Source organism: Calypte anna, chromosome 4A (assembly GCF_003957555.1).
Source record: "Calypte anna isolate BGI_N300 chromosome 4A, bCalAnn1_v1.p, whole genome shotgun sequence".
NCBI lineage: Eukaryota > Metazoa > Chordata > Aves > Apodiformes > Trochilidae > Calypte > Calypte anna.
The window spans coordinates 23,321,527-23,344,430 of NC_044248.1; the positions used below are offsets into that span (position 1 = coordinate 23,321,527).

General features: G+C 38.3%; 1 protein-coding gene across 1 annotated transcript; it reads right to left on the reverse strand.

The window, feature by feature from the left end:
• Window positions 1–432: 432 nt before the first annotated feature.
• TRAPPC11 (trafficking protein particle complex 11) lies at window positions 433–22,816 on the reverse strand. The gene is made up of 29 exons (XM_030450004.1): window positions 22,527–22,816; window positions 21,467–21,636; window positions 20,963–21,033; window positions 20,043–20,157; window positions 17,948–18,047; window positions 17,321–17,394; window positions 16,995–17,091; window positions 16,000–16,133; window positions 15,513–15,660; window positions 14,586–14,679; window positions 13,123–13,202; window positions 12,949–13,027; window positions 12,804–12,858; window positions 12,149–12,294; window positions 11,055–11,116; window positions 10,826–10,958; window positions 9,957–10,087; window positions 9,284–9,439; window positions 8,911–9,098; window positions 8,083–8,231; window positions 6,569–6,690; window positions 5,941–6,060; window positions 5,516–5,581; window positions 5,264–5,420; window positions 4,374–4,482; window positions 3,905–3,996; window positions 2,936–3,069; window positions 2,388–2,555; window positions 433–1,054 (listed from the first exon to the last, which is right to left on the reverse strand). Exons 1-29 carry the CDS (start codon window positions 22,728–22,730, stop codon window positions 1,010–1,012), a joined length of 3,399 nt encoding a protein of 1,132 aa, XP_030305864.1. The 5' UTR covers window positions 22,731–22,816; the 3' UTR covers window positions 433–1,009.
• Between the last annotated feature and the right edge of the window lie 88 nt (window positions 22,817–22,904).

Below are 22,904 nucleotides of genomic sequence, written 5' to 3' on the forward strand. Positions count from 1 at the left end.
AAGGAATGTTTACTAATGCTTTTCTCCAAGTATTACAGATGTTATTTTGGACTTCAGTGCCATAAATGAATCTATCAGGCCACAAGACAGACCAGAGTTGGGAAACAACAGCTGTGAAAACAATGCAATTAAAGACAATTTCAGAAGCACTCTGTTACAAGCTGTTTATTAGAACTTTACTTTGACAATAAATAAGGTATTTCCCAAGCAATCAAAATGTAGCTATTTAGAAAGTTAAACATATGAAATTTTCACAATGTATTTTATATACATGATTTACTGTATTTTAAACACCAGTTCATCCAGCACTGTACAACAGTAGGATGTCTATTTGTTTAAATTTACAGAGCAGGAGACTGCCAGGACATATCTTTAATCTGGAATCTGTGTGTAAAAACAGTCCAAAACCGTATCAGCTTCAGGCCTAACTGTTGCTGAATTCAAATTCAGATGTAAGGCTTACCCAGCAGAAATAGTGAATTTTAGATTTATGGTTTTAAAGAAATATAAGCAACTCTATTCCAACAGTACTATGCAACCATTTGTAGTTTACTGTGCTACCACCCACCCTGCTCCCCCCTCAACACAAGTGGCAAACTTCTGTAAAGGGTAATTTTCTAGTTTGTAAACTTCAGTAAGTCTAAACTTCACACTTCAACTTACTGCTAATTATGAAAATGTCTTTTGGTTTTGGTCAAATGAATTACCATTTCTTCACTTAAATATTCAAGACACTTAATATGCCTTAATAACACTTTTAAGAGTTTGACATTCAAAGTTAACTTCAAAAGAATATTCCTGTTAAATAACGCACGGCATTTTGCCCACATTTATTCCTCAAAGTAAGTTTACCAAAGACTGGGCTTTTTAAAAACATTTGCTCTGCTAAGGCTGCAATTTAAAAAAATTTAATTCTTATAGTTTGATCAAAGCCAAGTTTCCAAAGTAAGCTTTATATATTGTGTGCAATATCCCATGTTCTTTAAGTGCAGAGGTACAGCTCTCAAAGTTACGCAGCTGCGATCGAGTTGTCATCTGCTTGACGACCCTGAGGCTTTAAGAAAATAGAGAATTTAAAATTAAAAAAGGCTGTTTTTAAAAATAAAAGGCTGTTAGAAAACTCACCTTGCAAGACACTGTGCTGATCATTGTAGCTCTAGTACACAAATGCAACATTAAGCCTATCCTTAAGTCTAATGGTTTCCAGTAGTAGCACAGAGGACAACCAATTGATATTCCAGTTTGGCCCAGTGAGTAGAGGCCTCATCTCCTTAGCTGTGCTGTTACATGCCAAGAGCACCTCCACACACATCTAGGGAGCTTAGCACAAGGCCTGGCTGATCACACTTGTGAGTATTACCACAGTATAAAAAGCTGATAGTTATCAAAATGCATAAAACCAGGAATAAGACTAAAATTCCTCCTAAAAACTGTCAAACATAATCTCTAGAGATGGGAAGGATTAGAGGAAATCTGAAGGAAGAAAAGGCATTCTTACAGTGAAATATTTTGAGGCCCTGACACCTCCAAAGCAAAAGCAAAGAAAATTCTCAAGCCTAAGAGATTCCACACGAGCACTGAGAACATCACACTTTGGAGGATAAAAGCATTTTGTGCTGACTTAGAAGGACATCTTGACAGTCAGTCTAGAAGAGCCACTGACAGTGTGCATGAAAAGTAACTTCTGCCTATCCCTTTTGGCTAAAACAAAATTGAAAGAACGCCAGACCTGTTTCCTGGAAACAGTATTACAGATGTCTGAACAAATTGTATCAATTCATATAAACAAACTCTTCAGGCTCCCTGCTTGCTAAGAATCAGACTAAACTCTGACTACAATATTCTGGAGACAGCAGTAGTAGAATGAGAAAGCATTGTTTTGGGCAACTCCATTTAAATGATACTTTAAATAAAGTCAAAAGAAACCTGTTACCTATTTTTTTCATTATATGATTGAATTGTCTTCAGTCATACCACTTAAGAAAAAAAATATCTAGACTGAGTGATTCACTGAGAGGATGTCTTTTTAGAAGTTATTTAGGGAGCTGTGGGATGCTACAGTGCTGCCAAACCCAGTCACCTGGGTTGCTCAAACATTTATTTTTTTTTAAGGAGTGCTATAAATTATGTTATTAATATATTTCATTACATTTAGCTCACTCTATTGTACTCAAAATACAAATAAAATTAATTTTACAGCGTAAGACATGGAATAACAGGGGTAACCCAAGCACATTCAGGTAGTTCATCTAACTGTAACCAAGCACTTGTTACACTTACAACGGATTTCCTTAAACAGAATACTGAGATTTCCTAAGGATTTTGGCTGCTGACACCAATGCACAACCCAAGACTTTTCAAAAGCAAGGGGCTCCTCACCATCTTACCTTCACGAAAATGTGTGTTGGAATGAATCGTCTGAGCAGCTGATTGGTGAAGTTTGGGAACCTCAGCAAGTTAACATGAAGAGATGGTAACTGCTGATACCCAGCCATCAGGGGATAGAAGTTATACAGCATCTCCTGCTGTGAGCCAGGAAGGATTCTTAATCGGATCTTAAAAAAAACAAACAAACAAAGACAAAAAGCCAAACACAGGTAAGTTCTGTGACCCAAAGCACTCCTGTTTGCTTTCCATTTATCTTCTGTTTACTTATGGAAGTTGCAAAGAAAGCAACTATTTCCTTACTTAGCTAAACTATTACTTCTATACTGAAGCACCACGTTACCCATAAACCATATGACAAACGGGTCACAGCCAGGCTTCCATTTAGCCCTGCTTTAAAAGCAATCTCCATTAATGCATTCTTCCAGACAGAATTTGCCATACCAAACAAACCAGTGAGTTTGTCCTCTGCACATCAGTGCATGTACAATCCATGTATTCTTCACTACCAGAGAAGCCTGCAGTATCAGTAACTGTAACAATTTTGTACCTGCTTAAGGCCAGAGAACATGAAGGCATCGCTGGGTTCCACAGACACCTCCACATCCTGGACTAAGTTGGTTTTATTTTGTAGGTGGTATCTGACAGGTAAGGATTCTCGGACTCGGCCAAATGATGGTAGATCTTTGAAATGAAAGTAATTAATCTCAAACACAAAATACATTCTAAAGTTCCATAGATAAAACTAAGTATAAGTTTATCAGGAAAAAAGAAAAACCAAACCAGAACAGAATATAACTTCACTACACTTTTTCAGTAACACTTCAACATCCTGTTACAAAACTTCCAACTGCTAACACTTGAGGAATGCTAACTAGGAATTCACTTTGGCTGCTGCTGGCTACTTTCAGCTTACCAAAACATTATCAGGTGCTGTCAGGAAGCTCCTTCAAAATATAACAGGGAAGAATGATGGAAAAATCTCAATACAAATGAAATCAGATTGAGGGACAGACAGCAATTCTGTGTGTTCAGTGAGCTTTTTACTCCCCTGCTCTTGGGCAGGTGAAGTACAAGAAGAGAAACAGTCCACCTGCCCACAAGCAGCTCCAGTTCTCCAGGCTATTTCTTTCCTGGGATGCCACCAGGACGTGGGTGGATGGAACAATGCTTGCCATAGGCATCTAGAGAAAACTACCAGGAAGGCAGCATCAGCAATATCTCTGGCATCTGCTCTGCCTCTTAACACAGCCTGGAAACTTTTAGGAGAGCTCAATTCATGGTACTCAATTCATTCTCAATTCAACTCACTACCTTCCAGTTCTTTCCTTGAACTGAGGAGGGGAGAGCAGGGCAAGGCTTGAGGCAGTCTAAGTGATGACACAGTTTCTTTCACTAGCTCCACAGTATCAAGTATCAGTTTTCCACCTTTTCCTGCAGTAAATACAAACTCTGGATGCTGTAAGACTGGCAGTCCTAAAAACTAATTGGGACACAGGTGTTGCCATATTAATATTACCTGCATTAACATGGAGGGGAATGCTCTCTACAATCACATGTGGTAGAGTGATGACTGTACTGACAACAGGTACACTTTCCACAGGTGAACTTCTGCAGGAGAAAGTCAAATACAGACAATGTTGAAAGTTACACAATATAAAGTATCAAGTGAGTACACCAACAGAACAACACTTACATGTGACCAAAGCAAAATTAGTCATTTCAGTGGTAGAAAATAAAAAAACTACCAAATCCTCAGATTGGATTGTCTGAAGCGAGTGAAAGGAGTGCCATAGCATGGAGACAAAAAGCAAAAGGCAAGTAAGAACACTGAACAGCTGTAGAACTAAATAAAAGCAACCTAGCAGAGAGACATACATCAACAACTGTTGTAGGAAGATCCAAAATCAAAAAAGCCCAATCACACCACCATGCCTAAAACAACCCCAACTCACTTCCTCTCCCCACACAGGCCAATGGATACTTACCTCTTCCAGGAAATGACATAACATCCAGTTGCCACTCCACTAGCATTAGTAACTGGTGGACATCGAAGGCAAAAGCACTCACTGGCACTCTCACCTGTCTGTAAAACAACTATCAGCAAGATTTTGTTTAAAAAAAATTTCCTGCAAAAACCACCAAGTCAAAAAAACCCAATCCAACCCAATTACAAGAACTCAGACAGAAAGGCCTTTGAAGTGCTTTACAAACTACACCTACATAGTAAACAATCAGACAGAACCATGTAAAGGTTTGTGTTGGAATGGACCTTAAGGATCATCTAGTTCCAAATCCTGTCATGAGCAAGGACATCTTCCACTAAACCAATTCAATAAAGATTTTCATCCCAACATGTAAAAGGGTGACATATACAAATAGATGAGTTTGCTTTCTGAATGGCATCATGAGATGTTTCATGTACACACAGAGAACAAATCATTCCAAATTTAGAGCTCATGCACAGAAAGAAGGCAAAATAATGCCATTTCAAATTCTTCAGTTCTCCCAAAGCAAATTCCAAGACATCAGCATAAGATGACTCTCATATTCTGAAGCAAAACCAAACACAAACATTTCTTCTCTCACACCCAAATAAGATGAGAAGTGGGGGAAGAGAGAGAACACAAGAAAAATCTATGGCTTTGCTTTTTTTTTTTAAATTATATTTAGAATTTTGGTTACCGTTATTTTAGTCTTTATTTACTTGAAATAGTGGAGAAGAACGCTAAGTTATGATCTGATAAGTAACTATAGTAGTAAGCAGCTTTCTTGTACAGTTTGATAAGCAAGTGCTGTTTAAAATGTCCTCTTTTCTTGTGCCCAACTTATGCAAAAATTATCTTCCTGATAGAGAGCATAATCTAAGAAAACTTACCATTCTCCACATAGGATTCCAGTTGATCTACTGGGGTCATGGAAGGTGACAGCTGTAGCTGGCTGGTTACAATAGTGAGAGGCCAAGGAGAGGCACTGAGGATGTCTGTCATCAGTAAAAACGGTATATCTGCAAATACCCTGTCCAAGTGCTCCAACTGGCAAGACAAAAGATCTGGCTATTTCCAGCTATTGAAAGGGTGCAGCTATTGAAAGTAGAACAGAAAATATCAACAACTTTTCAAACACATACCTTTGTGGAGACAAATTTGACAGCGACATCAAAAGGAAATACTGTTTCTATGGTTACAGTTTCATCCTGTATAGGAAACAAAAGAGGTGGGAAAGAGAGGGGAAAAAAGTTATATTACATTTCAGACATGGCTGTTGATGTAAAAGGTTATCAATTTAATGTTAATTTTTAATCATAACTTTAAACAAGTCCTCCCCAGGGCAAAATGTATTTTTAAGATAATTAGGAATAAATATAGAAAACTTATTTTTTTATTATACTTATGAAACCACCCACCCCAAACTGGGCTACCATACTGCTGATTTTGTGGTTTTTTCTATTTACTAGAAAGGCTTCTAAGAGACTTGGAATTGCAGCCTTTAGACTGAGAACAATTTCTGTCCTTCATGGGAATCTGAAGCAATTGGTGCATCACTATATCCTACCCGGTGACACTTGCAGAGGATTTCTTTCCCCTCAACAACAGTGTTGATTAAGTAGGAAACATAAACCAGAAACATTCGTGCACCAACTGTTCCACAACGAATATATATTGGTTTTTCCATCTGCAAAATAAAGGAGACAGTATGAGTGAAGCTATACCTAAATTACATTAATTAACAAGTATTGGACAGCCCTAGACCTATCATCTGTCTTGGCTTGAGAGAGCAACTGCAGAATGGGTGTTATTTTGATCATGAATTGTAGGAAATTCTTTGTGTTCTTAATCATATGGTGAATGATTTAATCAGGGTAGCACAGCTCCAATTGCTTTGCTACTGATGCTCACCTGTTACTTAACAGTACAAGTAAAGAAGCACTACTGTGTAATATAATGCTATACTTACCTTCTAATTTACTTGTCAAAACTTCTGTTTGGTGCAACATCTGCCTATTTGATTCTCTACCATGCTGAATCACACTTGCTGACTATAATCTAACTGTCCACTAGGCAGTGCATTTAATGAACAGTTGAGATTAGCCTCCTTATTTTCTTACCTCCCAGCTGTATAACCAAGCCCAGAATATACCTTATTCCCACATTTAGCCCAAAAGAAGGTCTTAAGCCTTCACCTTTTCCCCTGGTTGCAAGTCTCCTACAGGGATATCAGGAAGCAGTGCAGGGAAGGAGTCATCACATGCGTCTGTTGCATGAAGAGTCACCTGAGTTTTCTGAGTCAGGTTGGCATCTTGTCCTAGGATTAAAAACAGTCTGTAGATCCACACAGGTTTATATCCCTGAAGCATGAAAGCAATAACTAAAAATAAGAAGATAATCTCAAAAACACATAAGGAATTAATGCTGTTCATTTGGTTGAGGGAAGCTTTCAAAATCAGGTCATACCAGGTATGTTCTCTACCAAATGCAAAATACAACATCATGTGATTGCACAGTGCTCTATATGAAGAAAAAAGGAAGTTTCACTGTTCCATGGCTCTTCTGTTTTGAGAGCATGGCTTAACAATTTTACATCTTTCTAAAGTTGTTGTTTCAGGTTGAAAATATGTAAAAAACAAATGTGTAGATGTTAAATGACACCATTCTTCACTCAGGGACTGACGAGCATAACTGCATTACTGCAGTCCAGCGGAATAACTTTCCAAGCAAAACAAGCCACATCTTGCCAAAGAGTTGCAACTGTGGAAAATATATCACCTTCCCTATAAATGAAATGTCAAATTTCAATTGTTCTTTTAATGTAATTGACAAGACCACACTGACCTTGCATGTCATGTGCAAAAAGTCAAGATCAAGGGGGAAAAAAAGACCTAAAAATCAAGGCTGACTGTTAAACAGTGCTTTAGGAGGCAAGCCCAAACGTCCAATTAAATAACTTTGAAGAACACTCCACTGACTTTAATAAACAATACAACTACATAAGGAATGTGGTTTTATTGCAGCGTGCTCAGCACATATTGCATTGAATATGCTAGGGGCTTAAAAATATTTTTGCCTTTTAGTATAATTGCTCTTATTTAGAGTACTGAAAACAATATTTGGACTTCACATATTGAAAACTGCCAGCAATAACTATATACAGCTAGCTAGGACTTAACTACAGAATATTTGCATTTTTTTCCTTTTAATTTGAAAGAGTACTGTATTCAGTTCTCCACCGTTCCTCAGATTTCAAGTGGTTTAAAAAAACAAACCACATTGTCCAGGGTGGGGAAAAAAAAGCAGGGGTGGGTGCAAGAGAAAACCCACAAAGACTATATTTAGAACACATTTATCTAGCACAGTCTAAAGTTTTCATCTCAGCAAGAAAAAGATGTTTCCTGGGGAAAAGAAAAATTCAGACATTGGCAAATTAAATAAAAAGTTAGGAGGGAATAGAAAAGTTTGTCTTCTTGTTCAAACTCAAAAGACTTATCTTTTGAAAATACCCTCATAAACACAACTGACAAGCGGTGGTTAAGATAACCATAACTGAGTAAGTCTATTAGCTCTTGTATCTCATCATTCCCAACCTTCACTTTGATTTGGCTCTTAATTACTGCAGTAGGGTCATTTAATATACTACTTTGCAGTGGAACAAGGAGTCATTTAGAAGACTGCTGAATTAAAAGAAAATAACCCCAAATACCTGGCTTTAAACCTGCTGTAAGCTTAACATCTTTGGCCACTCTCTCCTCGTGTGACTGGACCATCACAATCAAACAATACATTTCATTAGTCAGGGCAGGAGGTTCATGACGAAGTTGAACAGAAATGTTTGGCACTCTAGAAATAATCCTTTAAAAGAAAAGACACAGTTACTGTATGTTTCTTAAATATCAAGCTTTTAAGCCTAGTTTAAAAGGTGATAAACAGCCTATTGTTTAAGAGAGTTTTGACAACTGGTGGCCTACTCAGCTAGGAGATAAGAGATTCCCAAAAAGCAACATGATGGGAACAATTCTACAAAAATTGTTTGGAACCCCAGTAATAAGCATTAATAACTCAGATGTTCTACCAGGAAAGATAAAAGCACCCCTATCCACAGCAATCCAATTTAATTCCTTTGAATAAATCTGAATTTGTGTTAGCCTATTTATTACTGATTATTTTCCAATACAGTTTCTTAGGGATTCTTCACTTGTGTGGTGGCTTTTGTAAAAGAGTAATACCACATATTTTGCACAAAAATCTGCAAAAAGTCTGCCTAGCAAAGTTAGGTGAAGAGGAAAACTAAAGCATACTTGATATGATCAGAGATTAGTGCAAGATTTTTTTCTGTATTTCTATCTAGAGCCTCAAAAGTGCTAAAGGTTTAAGATAATATCTATCTTATACCCAGTTACGCAAAGCCATACTAAAAAGCTCATATTAACAAAGCCCCCCAAAGTTTTTATGATTCTTTTAGGCAGAGCAATCAGGACTTTGCAGGAAACTCACAATGATATATTATGTACATCTACAAGTTTTTACTCACATAGTGCTTGCCTGGATAGCCAAACTGTCCCAGTGCACCTCATTATCTGGAAGCTTAGGCCTTCGCTTGAAGGAACGTGCTGCCTGCAATGCTTCCTGAGATGAAGCAGCATCTCCTCCTCCTCCATGCCAGTTCAGAATCACACATCGGCCAGATTCACTTCCCAGGATCAAATCCACAGAGGTTATCTGAGAGACACAAATTTAAACACATATGATAACTTCGTCTTCAGGTCACCTAGTCCAAGAATATAGTTTTCCCAATATACCACATCTTTATTGTGCCTGTATTCCAGCAATCCGAAGAAATTTCAACAAGCCACAAGTTCATTTCATCAGTGATGGGAAAAGTATCTGTGAGCATGTTGACAAACCTCAATCTTCTTTCCTACATCTTCAGTTTTTGCAACAAATTTGAAAGTGAACTTTCTTGTTTTGCCAGGGACTAAGCACATCGTTCCTTGTGATGACTGTTCCAGAATATCACTTTTTTGATAGGCTTCTTCTACCACACAGTACTGGTTGTAATCCTGCAACGGATGAGGAGGAAGGTGGTAAATCCCGAGTGAAGACAGCTTTGGAGTGTAACAGTAGTACAGCAAGTGTTAAGGTCCTGTGTTACTGCATCAAACTATGAGTTCTTGCTACTTTTCACAGTACTGTAGTGAGATTTTGCAAGTAATTACAGCACAAGTCTTTGACACAAGATATCCATTACATTAATTAATGCATCTTCATGCAAGAAGATCAGGAGAAATAAGGCATTAAAACGATCCTCTGAAACTTTCAAGAGCTTCATAGAAAACAAAAGATATGACAGACAAACTAATCAAACTGCATTTGAGACTTTTATCACAGTATCAACATACTTGTCAAAAGTGATAGATAATTGATAGATAATTGATAGTGATAGAAGAAACACCTTTCCAACTTAAGAATACAATTTCTGGGAAAAAAATTTTGATTTTTGTTCAGAATGACTAGCAGATATCATTCTAGTCTTATAATAAGCTTTATAACTAGATCAGACAGAGAGAACATAGTTACCTGATTATTGAAACTGACGCAGAGCTTAGAAAACCTGATAGGATGAGGACAATCAGCTCTCAAGTATACATCAAATTGCACAGGAACATCAATATGGAAACTGGGAGCAAGAAATTTTGCTTTGCATTGCACTAGAATAAAAAACAAACAAAACAAAAACCAAAATGAACAAACAAAAATCCCAAACAAGATGATGTTAAACATATCAAACTCATAACACTGAATTCCAGGAGCACACTTTTGAAATACTTGTGATAAGTGTGGCTCTGTGTATATCCTTAAAACCTCGGTTTATATTTATGTATAGTGGGACAAATTTGGCTACTTACTGTAGCCAAACTGTTACTGTTGGCTCTACTGTAACAGAAAGCAACTTGTCAGCATTTAGTCAAAACCTTTGGAAAGGCAGACATACAGAAGGAAAAAAAAATCCTGTACACTTAGATACATTTCTTTTGTAGTTAATGCTCACTCATGCCTCCTTTTTATGGGGAGTACAACATTGCACACATTCTGCCTTCTTTCTTCAGACTCCTACTTCAAAGCACACCAGAGTGGGAGAAGTTAAAAAAAGCAAGGGTTTACTACTTATACCATGCTTAAAGGCATGGGTATCCCCTGCTGGAAGTTCAGATGGTGCCCCCCTCCTCCAAAGGATTCTTCTTTAGTAATACATGTATGGAGGAGAAGAGACCAGAGGCTGTTCTCTCTTACCTTACCAATTTAGATGAAGAACAGAGCAGTGCTGAAACAAGAGCTTCAGTGTTGCTGGCTTTAATACTCACTGTATATTTTTCCCTAATTAATTATTTCCAAGGAATAACTACATAAAAATTTATAAAATGGTGCAAATTTACTCTCTTGCTTACCAAATGGTATAAAATCCTGGACTTCTATTGTAAAAACATTACTGCCAGCCAAGGAAACACGGTCAGCCCACAGTTTTTGTGATGCTTTCACAGCAGCAGTGTCGCAGTCAGGTTCAGGATCAGGGCTTTCGTTCTGTATCAGACAGAAGATTACAAGTAACAGGAAAATTACCAAATACTGACCACTCTCAAGATTATTTAGAGGGGTAATAGGAGTTTTGTCACTTACCATTAGAACTTTAATCAGATTTTTTTCTATTCGAGATTTCTGTTCTTCTTTAAGAGTTGATGCTAGCAAATGAATAAAAAGTGAAGGTGACCAAGACAGAAGCAAGCCTTCTTTTTTTCAAAGAAAAAACCAAACAACTTAAAAATAAATCTGTCCTTCAGATTGCATCTTTGAAAAACATTTTGGAGAAAAAAAAATAAATCTAATATCCATCTTACAGCAATGAAGGATTCATTCAGCTTTCAGAACTTCCCTCATTTTAGAGGTTTCCTCTTACTTCCACTGAAACTAATGTTTTTTTGGTTAGTCAAATGTTTCACAATTTATTGAAGGAAAACCTCAAGAGAACAATACATACACCTTCTTCTTATTTATGTTTAAAAACAGAGGAAACAGTGGGAACCAGAAAAGTCTGGGACTTGCAAAAGGCAAGCTCAGATAATGGTAAAAACAAATACAGAAGGTGGCAGGAAGAGAAAAGAACTGATTTAAATAAGCACCCTTCTCTTAAAGATGAAGAAAAGTGGGTTATCTCACTGGCTATTCTTTAATACAAAGCAGAGTAGCTTGGCTAGTTAATAGAAGGTGCAAATCCAATTTTACAGCACCTACTCTTATAATGGTATTAGCAATTTTGGGCACAAAAGGACTACTTCTGCAATGTCAAGTGACAGACATTACACAGAGTGCTTGCATTATTACTGTTCAGCCATCAGCAGAATTCCCATAGATAGACAGAAAATCTGAGAGATGTATTTGGGATTTTGAAGTCCTGAAAAAATGCACTAGGAAAAATGGTTTTGTTCTTCTCCCATCCCAAAGCTCAAGAAGTTTGTTACATTATTTGAACACTCTCAAATGAGTCTTTGTGCATCAGGTATCCTGACCCAGTCTATCTGAATACCACAAATTTTATAATAGAAAAGCAAGAAAATTCATCTGCCAGCATATGGGAGAAGGCAGCAAAAATTCAGCAGTGTTTTTGTACTCGAATGATTTGAAGTGCTGCAAACATCGTGTATGACAATAACATCCCAGACCTCCAAATACACATACTTTCATTTTTACACTGAGTATATTTTTTAAAAGAATACCTCTACCCAGCAGCTCTAAAGAGTATGTTATGTAGTCTTTCAGCTGGGCCATCAGATATGAGCATTTGAGAGCTGTCGTCAATATGGAAGTGAGAAGAGTCCACCACCCTTCACTGCGATATTCACACATAACATAATCCAAGAGCCTGCAGTGCAGTAAAATTGAGAGAAAAAAAGTTTACACACCCCAGTATTTTTTGAAGCTCTTATTTATTTGCTATCACCATTAACTCGAAATTCCTATTCACTAACACAAATGTTAGATTAAGGTCAAAGCTACTGCTCATATATGGCAATGATTTTACTGATTTACTGCTCATTGGAGTAGCAGGCAAGTTTCAGAAATCACTTCTGAGAAAGGGAAAAAAAGACAGCACTCTATCAGCAAGTGCTCATTGAAATATGCTAGGCAATGAGGCAAATCCCACAACAGCTTACAGCAGGAAGTCTTCCTACTCTAATAACTGAATCATCATATCTGTTTTACATTTTTTGATATAAATGGAGTATGTAGACTCTGAAGCTTGCGCTTCATTCAAATCCAGGTATTAGAAGCATCTTAGATGAGCTTCCAACATAATTCCATAGCAGTAAGACACTGGGTCTTAGTGAGAAGAACAGTATGGGAAAAAATGCAATCATAGACAGTACTTACTTCAAAGCTTTGGTATAATCTTTAGCGTAGTAATATTCTTCTCCCATTTGAACCACTGATAAAAAAAAAATTAAAAACCTATCAGATCAATACCAAGAGTTTTCAAAATTAATTAAAAAAATGCATCTGATGCATCTATACTCACTCAAATGACTTTTCATTCTGGGACATTTGTATTTCTTGAACTGTGCAACAGCATTACTCAACAAAGTGATTATGAGCTCCTAATAGATAAAACCAATACTGTTATCATTATACATGCAAACATCAGGATAATCTTAAAAAAAAATAAATATTTGTTTTGTACAATAAAACTTACCGAGTGAAGGACATTTTTCTCTTTCAACTGTAGGGATAGAATCCCCATCTTCTCCTTTTCAGGATCCGAAAGATCAAAGCCTGCATAAGACAATGAAAAATCCATGAAACTGGAATTTTGCTCAGATTCAGAAGAGAACTCTATATGCAGTGAACTATATGCAATGCAAGCTCCAACTCAGGCAGGTTCAAACACTTATCTGTTTCCTAGGCAAAAGAATGTTAATCATAGAATCATGGAATCATAGAATGGTTTAGGTAGGAAGGAACTTTAAATTTGTATCATCAGCCCCCAGGGACACTTCCCACCAGACCAGGCTGCTCAAAGCCAGGGAAGGGTCAGACACAACTTCCTTGGGTCCCCTGTTCTCTGTAATTAATATGTTACTGTTAATGTCACTAAGAACTCATCCATATGCTGTATTCTAGAAGGGAACTTCTAAAGCCAGTATCTTGCCTTTTGTTTAAAGAAAGTTTTCTTAAAGATACCCAAAACATTCTGCAGCTATTAAGATATAAAGCACATATGCTAAGACAAGTTTGTAGCCCTTTTCCTATCCAATCTCAAGAAAGGATTTAAACTTATGCTTCTCTAGCAGTAGAGAATGCCAATATAAGGGGGACTCTACAGGGCTTTAAGAGACCAAAAAAACCCCCAACAACCCAAACACTTAAAGAGGTTATGCAGTACTGCATTTACAGTAAATGAAACAAAGTCTTTAAAAGAGGGTATGAGTAAGGTGGCAAAGCTCAAAGGATATGCAAAGTAAAGAAAAGGAGACCAAATGGGGAGGGAGAAAGGGAAGTAAAACCACATTTGACTATGAAGACTTCAGAATTACATGTGTAGTGATACACAGCTCAAAGTTGTACAGTCTGAAGTTCTGAGAAAACATCCTCCTTAATAGGAAAATCACAAATTCCTATTTTAAAATCCAGTCATTGTATCCTCTAAATCCATTTTGAAATTCAAATAAGCTTTTCCAGGAAAAAAAAGAAAAAAAAGTAATGAGTTCCTGCCTGCAACTGACACAATACAGCATGTATGGCAGGATGAATGCATATGCTGTATTCAGGGCCATTGTTACTTTTGCTGTCTCTCATTCTCCAACTTCTCTTCCCAGGAATAACATACTTCCCTGCAATCAGGCATTCTTGCAGCACACTGATCACAGGTAGCGTAGGCAGCAACAGAAACAAAGGAGCAGAAGAGCCTCAGCATGGCCTGCTGAAGATCTGAACCTGCATAAACCTGAGGTTTCTTTTTTTATCTGTTGCAGAGACCAAACACACCTCCTGCACTTTCAGGTGATGCCTTTTCCAGTCATAACACCAACTAACACAGGAGTGACGTCCCAGCTCTACAGCTGGCTCAGTGAAAAAGGAATCCCATATTTATGCCCACTAAATCGGCTGGTAGGATCAGCAGCTATAGAAGTTTGTCTGAACTCCACAGAAACATACTTAGTATTCCCTGTCGCCATGGTCTTTGCCCATAGAAGTCAAGCACTCCAGTTTGTGTTTCCAGGGGATCCGGATTGGGGTACATCACCGAGGGCTGTGAATTGAGCAAATATAGTAATAAAAAAGGGCTCACATTTAATTTCAAAGCACTCTAAGTGATCTAATGCTCCAATACCATGTACATAAAAGAATTTGCCAGTATTTGAGACAAATTAAAGTGAATGAAGTAGGTTGTGAGGCTGAGAACTATTTAAATGTTTGGGTTTCCTGAAGTACTATTTTTATAAAGGTGGCTGGAGAGGTTATATGTTTTAAAGCAAAGAATAACTGGGTAATTATTTTAGAAACTGGTTTCTAACAAGATAATCCAAGAACAACAAATAGGATCAAAGATATTTTTTAAGAATAAGGACATGTCAGCTTAAGAGTAGCTACACATATTCATATGTACATCATATACCACATGATATGATGTATCATTCATCAGCTGCAGAGACTGATTTCCCATGCAACTTTTTCTGCCAGGCAGGTGGCAAAAAAACCACCCTCAAAGTAACAACCCACCACACCCTCTAAACACTAATGCTTTTTTCTCTGCTTTCTGTAAGTCACCAGAAATACACTGGAAAAACAAAATAGTAAGTTTTCCAGCACCCAGAGATGTAAACAGTATACTTTTTTTTGATATTTTAAAACTGTGTCAGAAATATTTGTAGTAAAATAAACACTAATGCATTTGTTCCAGAGTAATAGTTACAAACAATTGTTATATATTGGAATGCTAGTAAGCATCACAAAAAACACATCTCCTTTCCTTGAATTTAATTTACACATATTACAGATTAATTCACTACTATCTGATACACATAAATTATCTTTTTTTCTACCTCATTACTTGCAAAGCATTGTATCCCCCTCCCAACTTACATCATGGTTACAAAGCATACTTGCTAGTTGTTTCCGTTCCTGTGCATAGTAGGCTGCCTGCTGGTAATAGAAACCTGGATTCTGAGTCTGAATCGCAGTCAATCCCAGCTTAATTGCTTCATCAAACAAGTCACCAAAGGCCTGAAACCTGTTAAAAAAAATTCACAAACAATATTATGTATAGAACAGAAATCTGAACTGAGAGGTACATTTAAATTAAATGTTTAGGTTAGTCTTAAAACAGGTGATTCTTCTCTGAAGTTCCGCATCTAAGTTGTATGACTGCATTTGTGTCACATCTGGTTCATTCCCAGAGAAAAGTGGTCAACAATCAATGCAAAACAGTGTGACAGCACACAGTTTTTAGAATCTATTGTGTCTGCTTCTTAAAAAAAAAGCTCAGAATTTGTATCTTGCATAGACAAGTAAACCAGTGAACTTCATCAGCTTACATAGAAACCAGAAACATCACTGAGCAAAAACATACTGTTTAGACATCCAGGCAGCATGCTCAAAAGCCAGTTCTGCACTTCCAATTTTTTTCTTGCACAAATCAATATGTTTCCTGAACTGACCAATTGCATCCAGTGGAGTATTGTGCTGAAAACATAGGCGACAGATCTACAAGAAACAAATAACAGGAAAAGTAACTGTTAGGGTGCTAAAGATTAGCTTAACAAACAAAAAAAACCCCCAAAACAAACAAACAAAAAAATAAACCCAAAAACCACAAAACCCACAAACAACAAAACCCCAACAAACAGCATTTACGTACTTCCGTAGAGCTCAAGTAACACAGAAAACAGGAGAAAAGGAGATGTAAATCATGATGTAGTACACCTGAAACCAAGTGGTCCTTTATTTCATCTGATGTTACTTTTCTTTCCCTTCTCCCCAAAATCACCAATGAAGAGCATGTAACTTACAGTCAAATTCAAGAGGGAACTGCAGACCCACTAGGAAGATCATTATCTTTGATGCCTGCAGTCTGCCGATGGAATCTGATTGATTCCAACTCCAAGATTATTGTAAACGGTGGGAGAGTCTGTTGGGGTTTTTTTGGTAAAAGTCCCCAAAATACCACAAAAGCAGGGTCTGATTCTTAAAGAGTTACTTTCCTCCTTCTCACAAGCAGTAACTGAACTATTACTGCTTTGAGCTTTGCAAAATGATGAAAATATTCAAGGAACAAGCAAGTCTGGTTTTCAATCACCCTGTACAGAGTGAGAGAGTCTAGTCTAGTCTTTCAGATGACTGCATCTCAAATGAAATCCAATCCTTCAATATACCCCCAGGCTTCTGCTAAGTTTTCTTTTCCACAGAATGCAGAAATCAATGTATTGGTATCCCACTGATAGCTTTTTCTAAACAATCTCCTCAAAAGCAATATAAAATGGAACTTTTAAACTCTTGCACATTAAAGATGCATAAACTTTTTTTTTTAAAGTAAAGGTTGCCAAAATTTAGAAATATACTTGTTACCTTGTAGTTTATAAATCCTGCCATGGTCTTGATTTCCAGCATGTTTGTTTCATGAGCTCTCAATTCATGCACAAGATTATAGGCAGCTCTGTAATTTCTAAACAGGAATACTTAATTTAGGAGTTAAATCATAGAAGATAATAACATTTAATAACAGGATTGCCAACAGCAGAAAACAGCCTTGCAATCAGTGTTCTTCCCAGCAAAGAACTCACCCCTCACATACACATTTAGATAATTCTGCACTAAGGAAAATATTTACCGTAGTATATGGTTTAGAAGTGATTTCAGATAGAGAAGGTGGGGGAAGATTACACAAGTCTTACTTGAGAGCATTCTGTGTATCCTGTTTCAGCTCACTGAAGAATGCTATTTTGAACTGATGTCTAACAAATAAAAGCTGCAAAACACAGATGAGTGCATGTCAATCACAAACATCTGAACATACCTGTTACCCACAAAGCAGACATGGGTGATAACTGCACTTGAAAAAACTGACTATGCAACTGTTCCCTGACAGTTCTCTCTGCCATCATGACACAGCAGTGATCTTTCAACAGATTTCATCTATTCCAAGCCTTTCATCCTGTATCAGGGGGGAGGCTTTGTAACATCCCAAAAATCTCTACACCAACAGTGCTGATTGTTCAACTGGAGGTCACCACTTGGCTCCCAGCTTCCAAGAGAGGGAAGCTGACAACTGCAAAAGAATGTAGTGTGTCTGAACAGATATTTATCAATTTGAAAAGCAAAGCTAAAAGCCAAATCAAGGGCAAGTTTGAGTTTTGAGTTTCTAAGGGATGTAATTCCCACAACTTAAGATGCTACATTCAAAGACGTTAACCCATATAGAAATGTAATTTTTTTTTTAATCATACAACAAACAACCCTCATTTTAATGTTTTAACATGCACTATAACTAGCACAGTATTTTAAAAATAGGGTAACATTACCTGATGAGTGGTTTTGTTCAAGAACTCCTTATGAGATTTAACTCTTCGTATTTCTGTATAATAGTAAGTTTGTGCATGTTCATAGAAAGCATTTTCCAACCTGCAACAAAGTTTCTTTTAAGTTTCACAAAATTTTTCCCACACACAAAGGATATGAAGAACTTCAGAGTAAGTTACTTTTAACCATGCTTATTTTAAGGTTGGCAAAAGAAGCTTGAGGTATTACTAAACTTGTCTTTAAGCTACCACAAGAGCTTGGAGACAAAATCTCTCCACACAAAGCCTTACACTGGGGTAACACAAAATAGAAGAAGTAGGTTCAAAAGACTTTTGAATTCTTTTCCCATATAACAGACTCTGGTATTTAAAATTGAAAGTCTTAGGATAAGCTCTTAGGATTTTGCAAGGCCAGAAAAAGCACAAAGACACCCCAGTCAAAGCCAGCAAATTTTGCAGACACTCCTGTGATGCGTCTGAACAGGTCAGGATCTTGTTTGCTGGACTGTGGGGCAAGGAGTGGGAAAACAAAACAACAAAAAAACCCCTCAGCATTAAATAAAACTAAAAGGGCACAGACTAGGTTTCATCATTCTGTCCAAACATCAACAGCTACCTGGGTTGCAGAGGTAACAGTCAAACTTGTGTTTGCAGGATAAATAGCCCAATGTGAAGTCACAAAGGGGACATGAGGAGGACAAAGAGGCCCAGAACACTGAACACAGTATGAGGCTGAGGAGGATCTAAGTATGTATATGATCATATTGTTGTATGATCAAATTATGAGGACTAAAATCAAGGAGAGGAATATATTCAATAGCACTGATGCATGCAGGAAAAAGGATAAAGTATTCCTGCTGTGATTCGGACAAGAAGGGATCACTGCAGACTTTGACTAAGGCAGATCACAGCTTGAGTATTGCTTGTCATGCAGTGGAGAGGATGGCAATGAAAACAACAGGGCAGGCAAAGGGAGAGCAATTGTCAACTATGAACAAGTCTACCTCTTATACTTATTTTAGCAATGTATTGGAGCTGCATAAGACAAGACTGCCCAAGAGGTTAAAAAAAAATTATTCTCCTTTATTATTATGAAATCTCAATTCAAAATGTCAAAATGAAAAGATTAGGAATTCTGACATGATTATATGCTCAACCATAGTTTTGTTTTGTTTTTAAATGGGCATGAAGAGCTATTAATAGTTAATGATATGGCCTTTTCTTCACAAACTTGGAGACTGCTGCAGATCTCATCCCAAAATGCAACCATATGCAGTTTGCAAAGGCTTACGCTGGTTAACATGCTGTAAACATTCTCTGTCTAGCACTGAGCAAAATATGAAAAACTAAAATGGTTATTTTATCTTGATCAATCCTAGCAGATCTTTAGGAGCAGCATGAATACAACAGCAATGATCCATGATGAAACCTTTACTGACTGTAGTTTAATACAAGGGTGAGAGAAGAATTAGCCTCGGACCATAACCCTTCCTCTGCCTAAGCATATCTGGAAAAATTAAAACTCATTTTAATAAACAAAAATTTGCCTTAGTTTGAGGCAGTTCTACACAAGACTGTCTTCCTTTCCCTGCTCTGTTTTTGAAAGGCCTTCAGAATTTATTTGAAGCTGTATTCCCTGTAAATATTAAAACAGAAAGCACTAGAAATGCAGAAAATGACAAAGACGTAATATTTGCAACCAAATAAATGCCTTTCAAGACAAATGGAGAGATACCTTTGTAGCCAGGAAGAGGAGATGAAAAAGCCAAAAATCTGCTAGCACAAAGTTACACATAGCAAAATATTTATGGGGAAAATAATTTTGAACTAGTAGGAGCAAAGCCACTGCTCCTAGCAGAAAAGCCCACTTTGCCTCTATGCAGTTTGAGGAAGGGAACATGTTGGAATTTCTAATAATGTTTTTAAAAGTAACATCTGTGATAACTTCACAGAGAAAGGAGGCTGCAGAATAACCTGAAGAATTCTAGTCAACACTGCTAGTGAATGTAGACTAGTCTACAATCAGCATGACACATAGCAGTCATCCCAACATCTCCCCTTAGCAAATGGAGGAAAACAGTGTTTTACAGCCACTTACCTTATAATATAACCAACAAGATGATCAGTGTGTGGAAGTACAAAGAGGGATTTTCCAGAAAGGTCACAAGCATTGCATAAAGCTGCTGCTCTCTCTGATGCAATAACATCTTCCCCTAGGGAAGTCAAGGAAAGCACAAGTAAGCAGTGGGCAGTGCTGTGCTATCGAACCAGCTCTAAAAGCCTGACCCATGCAAGGTGGGAAAAACACAATACACATAAAATTGAGACCACATTTTGTCTTGCTCCTTTCAAAGTACCACATGCTTTGTGCAGAAAATTTATAGGAATAGCTTAGCTAGCCACAAGGCAGAAGTATGAAAATATTTCATCTCTCACATGTAAATAAATGAATAAATAACCCGTGTCTTGAAAACCACAACAGCATCCAGAAATGACAAATATCTATAGCAGGTAGAGGAAAAAAAATTTTTAGAAATGGTTTGCCAGACACTAGGAAGTATGCAGCTACAGCAGCAGCTCCACAAAATCATAAGGTTAAAACATAATACATTACAGCTCTACTTGACTCCAAAATTTTATTTATTAAAACTGAGTTTAACTAAAAGGCTTATGTAGGCACCCACCATCCTTCCTCTAAGTTCACATTGCTTTTACAGGTTCTCTTGATCTCAAGCAAGACACGGTATATTACGTCAATTTTTTTGATACTGTGTATCAAAGGATGGACTTAGACTTCAGAGACAGAAGTTAAGACTAAAAGCATCAAATGTTTAGGGTTAACTGTCCTGAGAGCTCTTTCCACCTGTACACCTTCCAGGCAATGACAATGCATGTTGTGTATGCAGATCACGTTACATTAAGAACTGCAGATAATGCAACAAACAAGACACTCAGCTCAGTCCATCAGAACTTCTGAAAAATGAGATCCCCACAACTATGCCCAGAGTTTTCTAATACCTGGAGGCAATGGTGTTTTTTTCTGAATCAAAACCACAGCGACTTTTGTATTTCTTCCCTGCAAACTTTGCCTAAAAAATAAAAACAAAACAATGGGGCACAGTGTCAAGGTTTGACTTCTTATTTGTGTATAATAAGAACATGGCATTTCAGTCTAGATGGGAACTCTGAAAGAACACAATCAAACACAGCCATGTTGCTGTGTTTGATTTTATTTCTTATATGGTGTTCTTTCAATTGTACTGAGTTTAGCAAACAAGATTTCAGGGGCTGTTTTTACTTAAATGACTTCTAAAATTAAACCATTTAAGAAAAAGGTTTCTTTACTGTCAGTGATACTTCAAAAAGCAAAGTTCAACTTCCTCTTAATTTGGGGAAGGAAAATATTTTGAGGTTGAAGAAAATATTTTGTATTAATATAACTTAAAATGCAAAAAGGATTCTGCAAATCACATTTACAATTAGCTTGCAGTCCATTATGAACAAAGTGAAAAAAATCTCTACCTGACAATTTCAACTCTAGTAGCACATTCAGACTGCTTCTCTTTCCATTGTGGCTCATCCCAGTCTAGCTCATAGAACACTACAACAAGTGCTGGAACCAAATTCAGGTGTTTGTTCATCCAACCAGTCTTCAGGATTCCTTTTGGAATATACCATTCATAGGATGTCCTCTGAAAATATTAATGTTATTAAAGCAAGCTACCAAATAAATTTACCAGCCTCAGTATAGCAGAATAAGGGGAATCGTGTCTACATTCCTGTCACTTCTGGTCATCTTTCCTTTAATATTCTTTCTCTCAAGCCTTTGTATCTTATTGGGTAAGATACACACCTCATTCCCTAGCATTGGGATCCAGTGTCTAAGATATCAGCAACAAAGAACAGCAAAATTTTAAAAGTAGGCACCTGAGGGCCTCTTAAACAGAGCTAGGAGAAAACAGTTAGGATTCTTCTTCCTTTGCAGTATCACAGGATTATGTAGTTTTCCAAAAGTAATGCCAGTTGACAGTTCTTAACTACCATTGCAAAGCAGGAATTAGAGAAGAGATATTCGTTCTGTTGAATTTCACTTAGTTAATGGCTTTACATCTTTTTCTCTGGTTTCAAACACCTTGTTTCTCCAGAATTAAACTTTGGGCTCAAATCTTACAAGCATGCCTTGATGCTGAGTAAATAAAGAGCAAGTCACGTTGGCTTTCTCTGCTTCTGCCCTACGTGCTAGGACACCCTGGTCACCACTGCAGGCACCCCACTCCGACACAAGGCCCTCGGCTTCCCCTTAGCCCTGACCCCTTTCCTCAGGCTTCGAGCCCCGACACTTCTGCCCCAGCACAGAAGTCAGGCTGAGCCTAAGGAGCCCAAGGAGCACTACCCAGCTGCCCGCAAACCCGGCTCCCTCCGCCCAGCCCCCTGCTACGGCCCTTCCCCTCCGGGGGCCACTCGGTCCGTCCCGCATCTCCCCGGGCCCGCCGCCGGCTCTTGCTGCGTGGGACTGAACTCCGTGAGGTGGCTGCGGGACCCGGCGGGCCGGGGAGCAGGCGGGGCACACAGGGCTCGCTACCTTCGTCCTGCACTTGGGGTACTCGTGGTCGCCGGGGAGCACTTTGAAGGAGATGGGGACGCGGTCGGCCCTGCGGTTGGCGCAGAAGGCGTCCCACACGGCCCGGTGCACGGCGTTGTACACCACGTCCAAGCCGGTGAGGGTGACAAACGCCATGGGCCGGCAGCACAGCTCCACGGGGAAGTCCCATTGCGTCGGGGTCATTCTGCGCCCGGACAGGCGGCCTGAGAAGCGGCAGGAGGGCGGCTCTCAGCACCGGCGCCTTCGCGGCCCAGCCCGGCCGCTCCTCCCCGGCCCGCCCCGCCTGCAGGAGCTGCCTGCTGCCCCACCAGGCGCTGACACGGCCGCCGGGCCTGTCCTCCAACCGGGACACCGCTG

Bases quoted from the DNA above. Each gene is read 5' to 3' on its own strand.
- TRAPPC11 (XM_030450004.1), bottom strand. From the start codon at position 22,730: ATGACCCCGACGCAATGGGACTTCCCCGTGGAGCTGTGCTGCCGGCCC. The intron at 6,691-8,082 runs GTATTTGGGGTT...TTTTAATCCTAG, and splicing joins TACAGCAGGTTTAAAGCCAG to GACAAGATGCCAACCTGACT. The intron at 5,582-5,940 runs GTAGGATATAGT...TTTCCTATACAG, and splicing joins TCCTCTGCAAGTGTCACCGG to GATGAAACTGTAACCATAGA.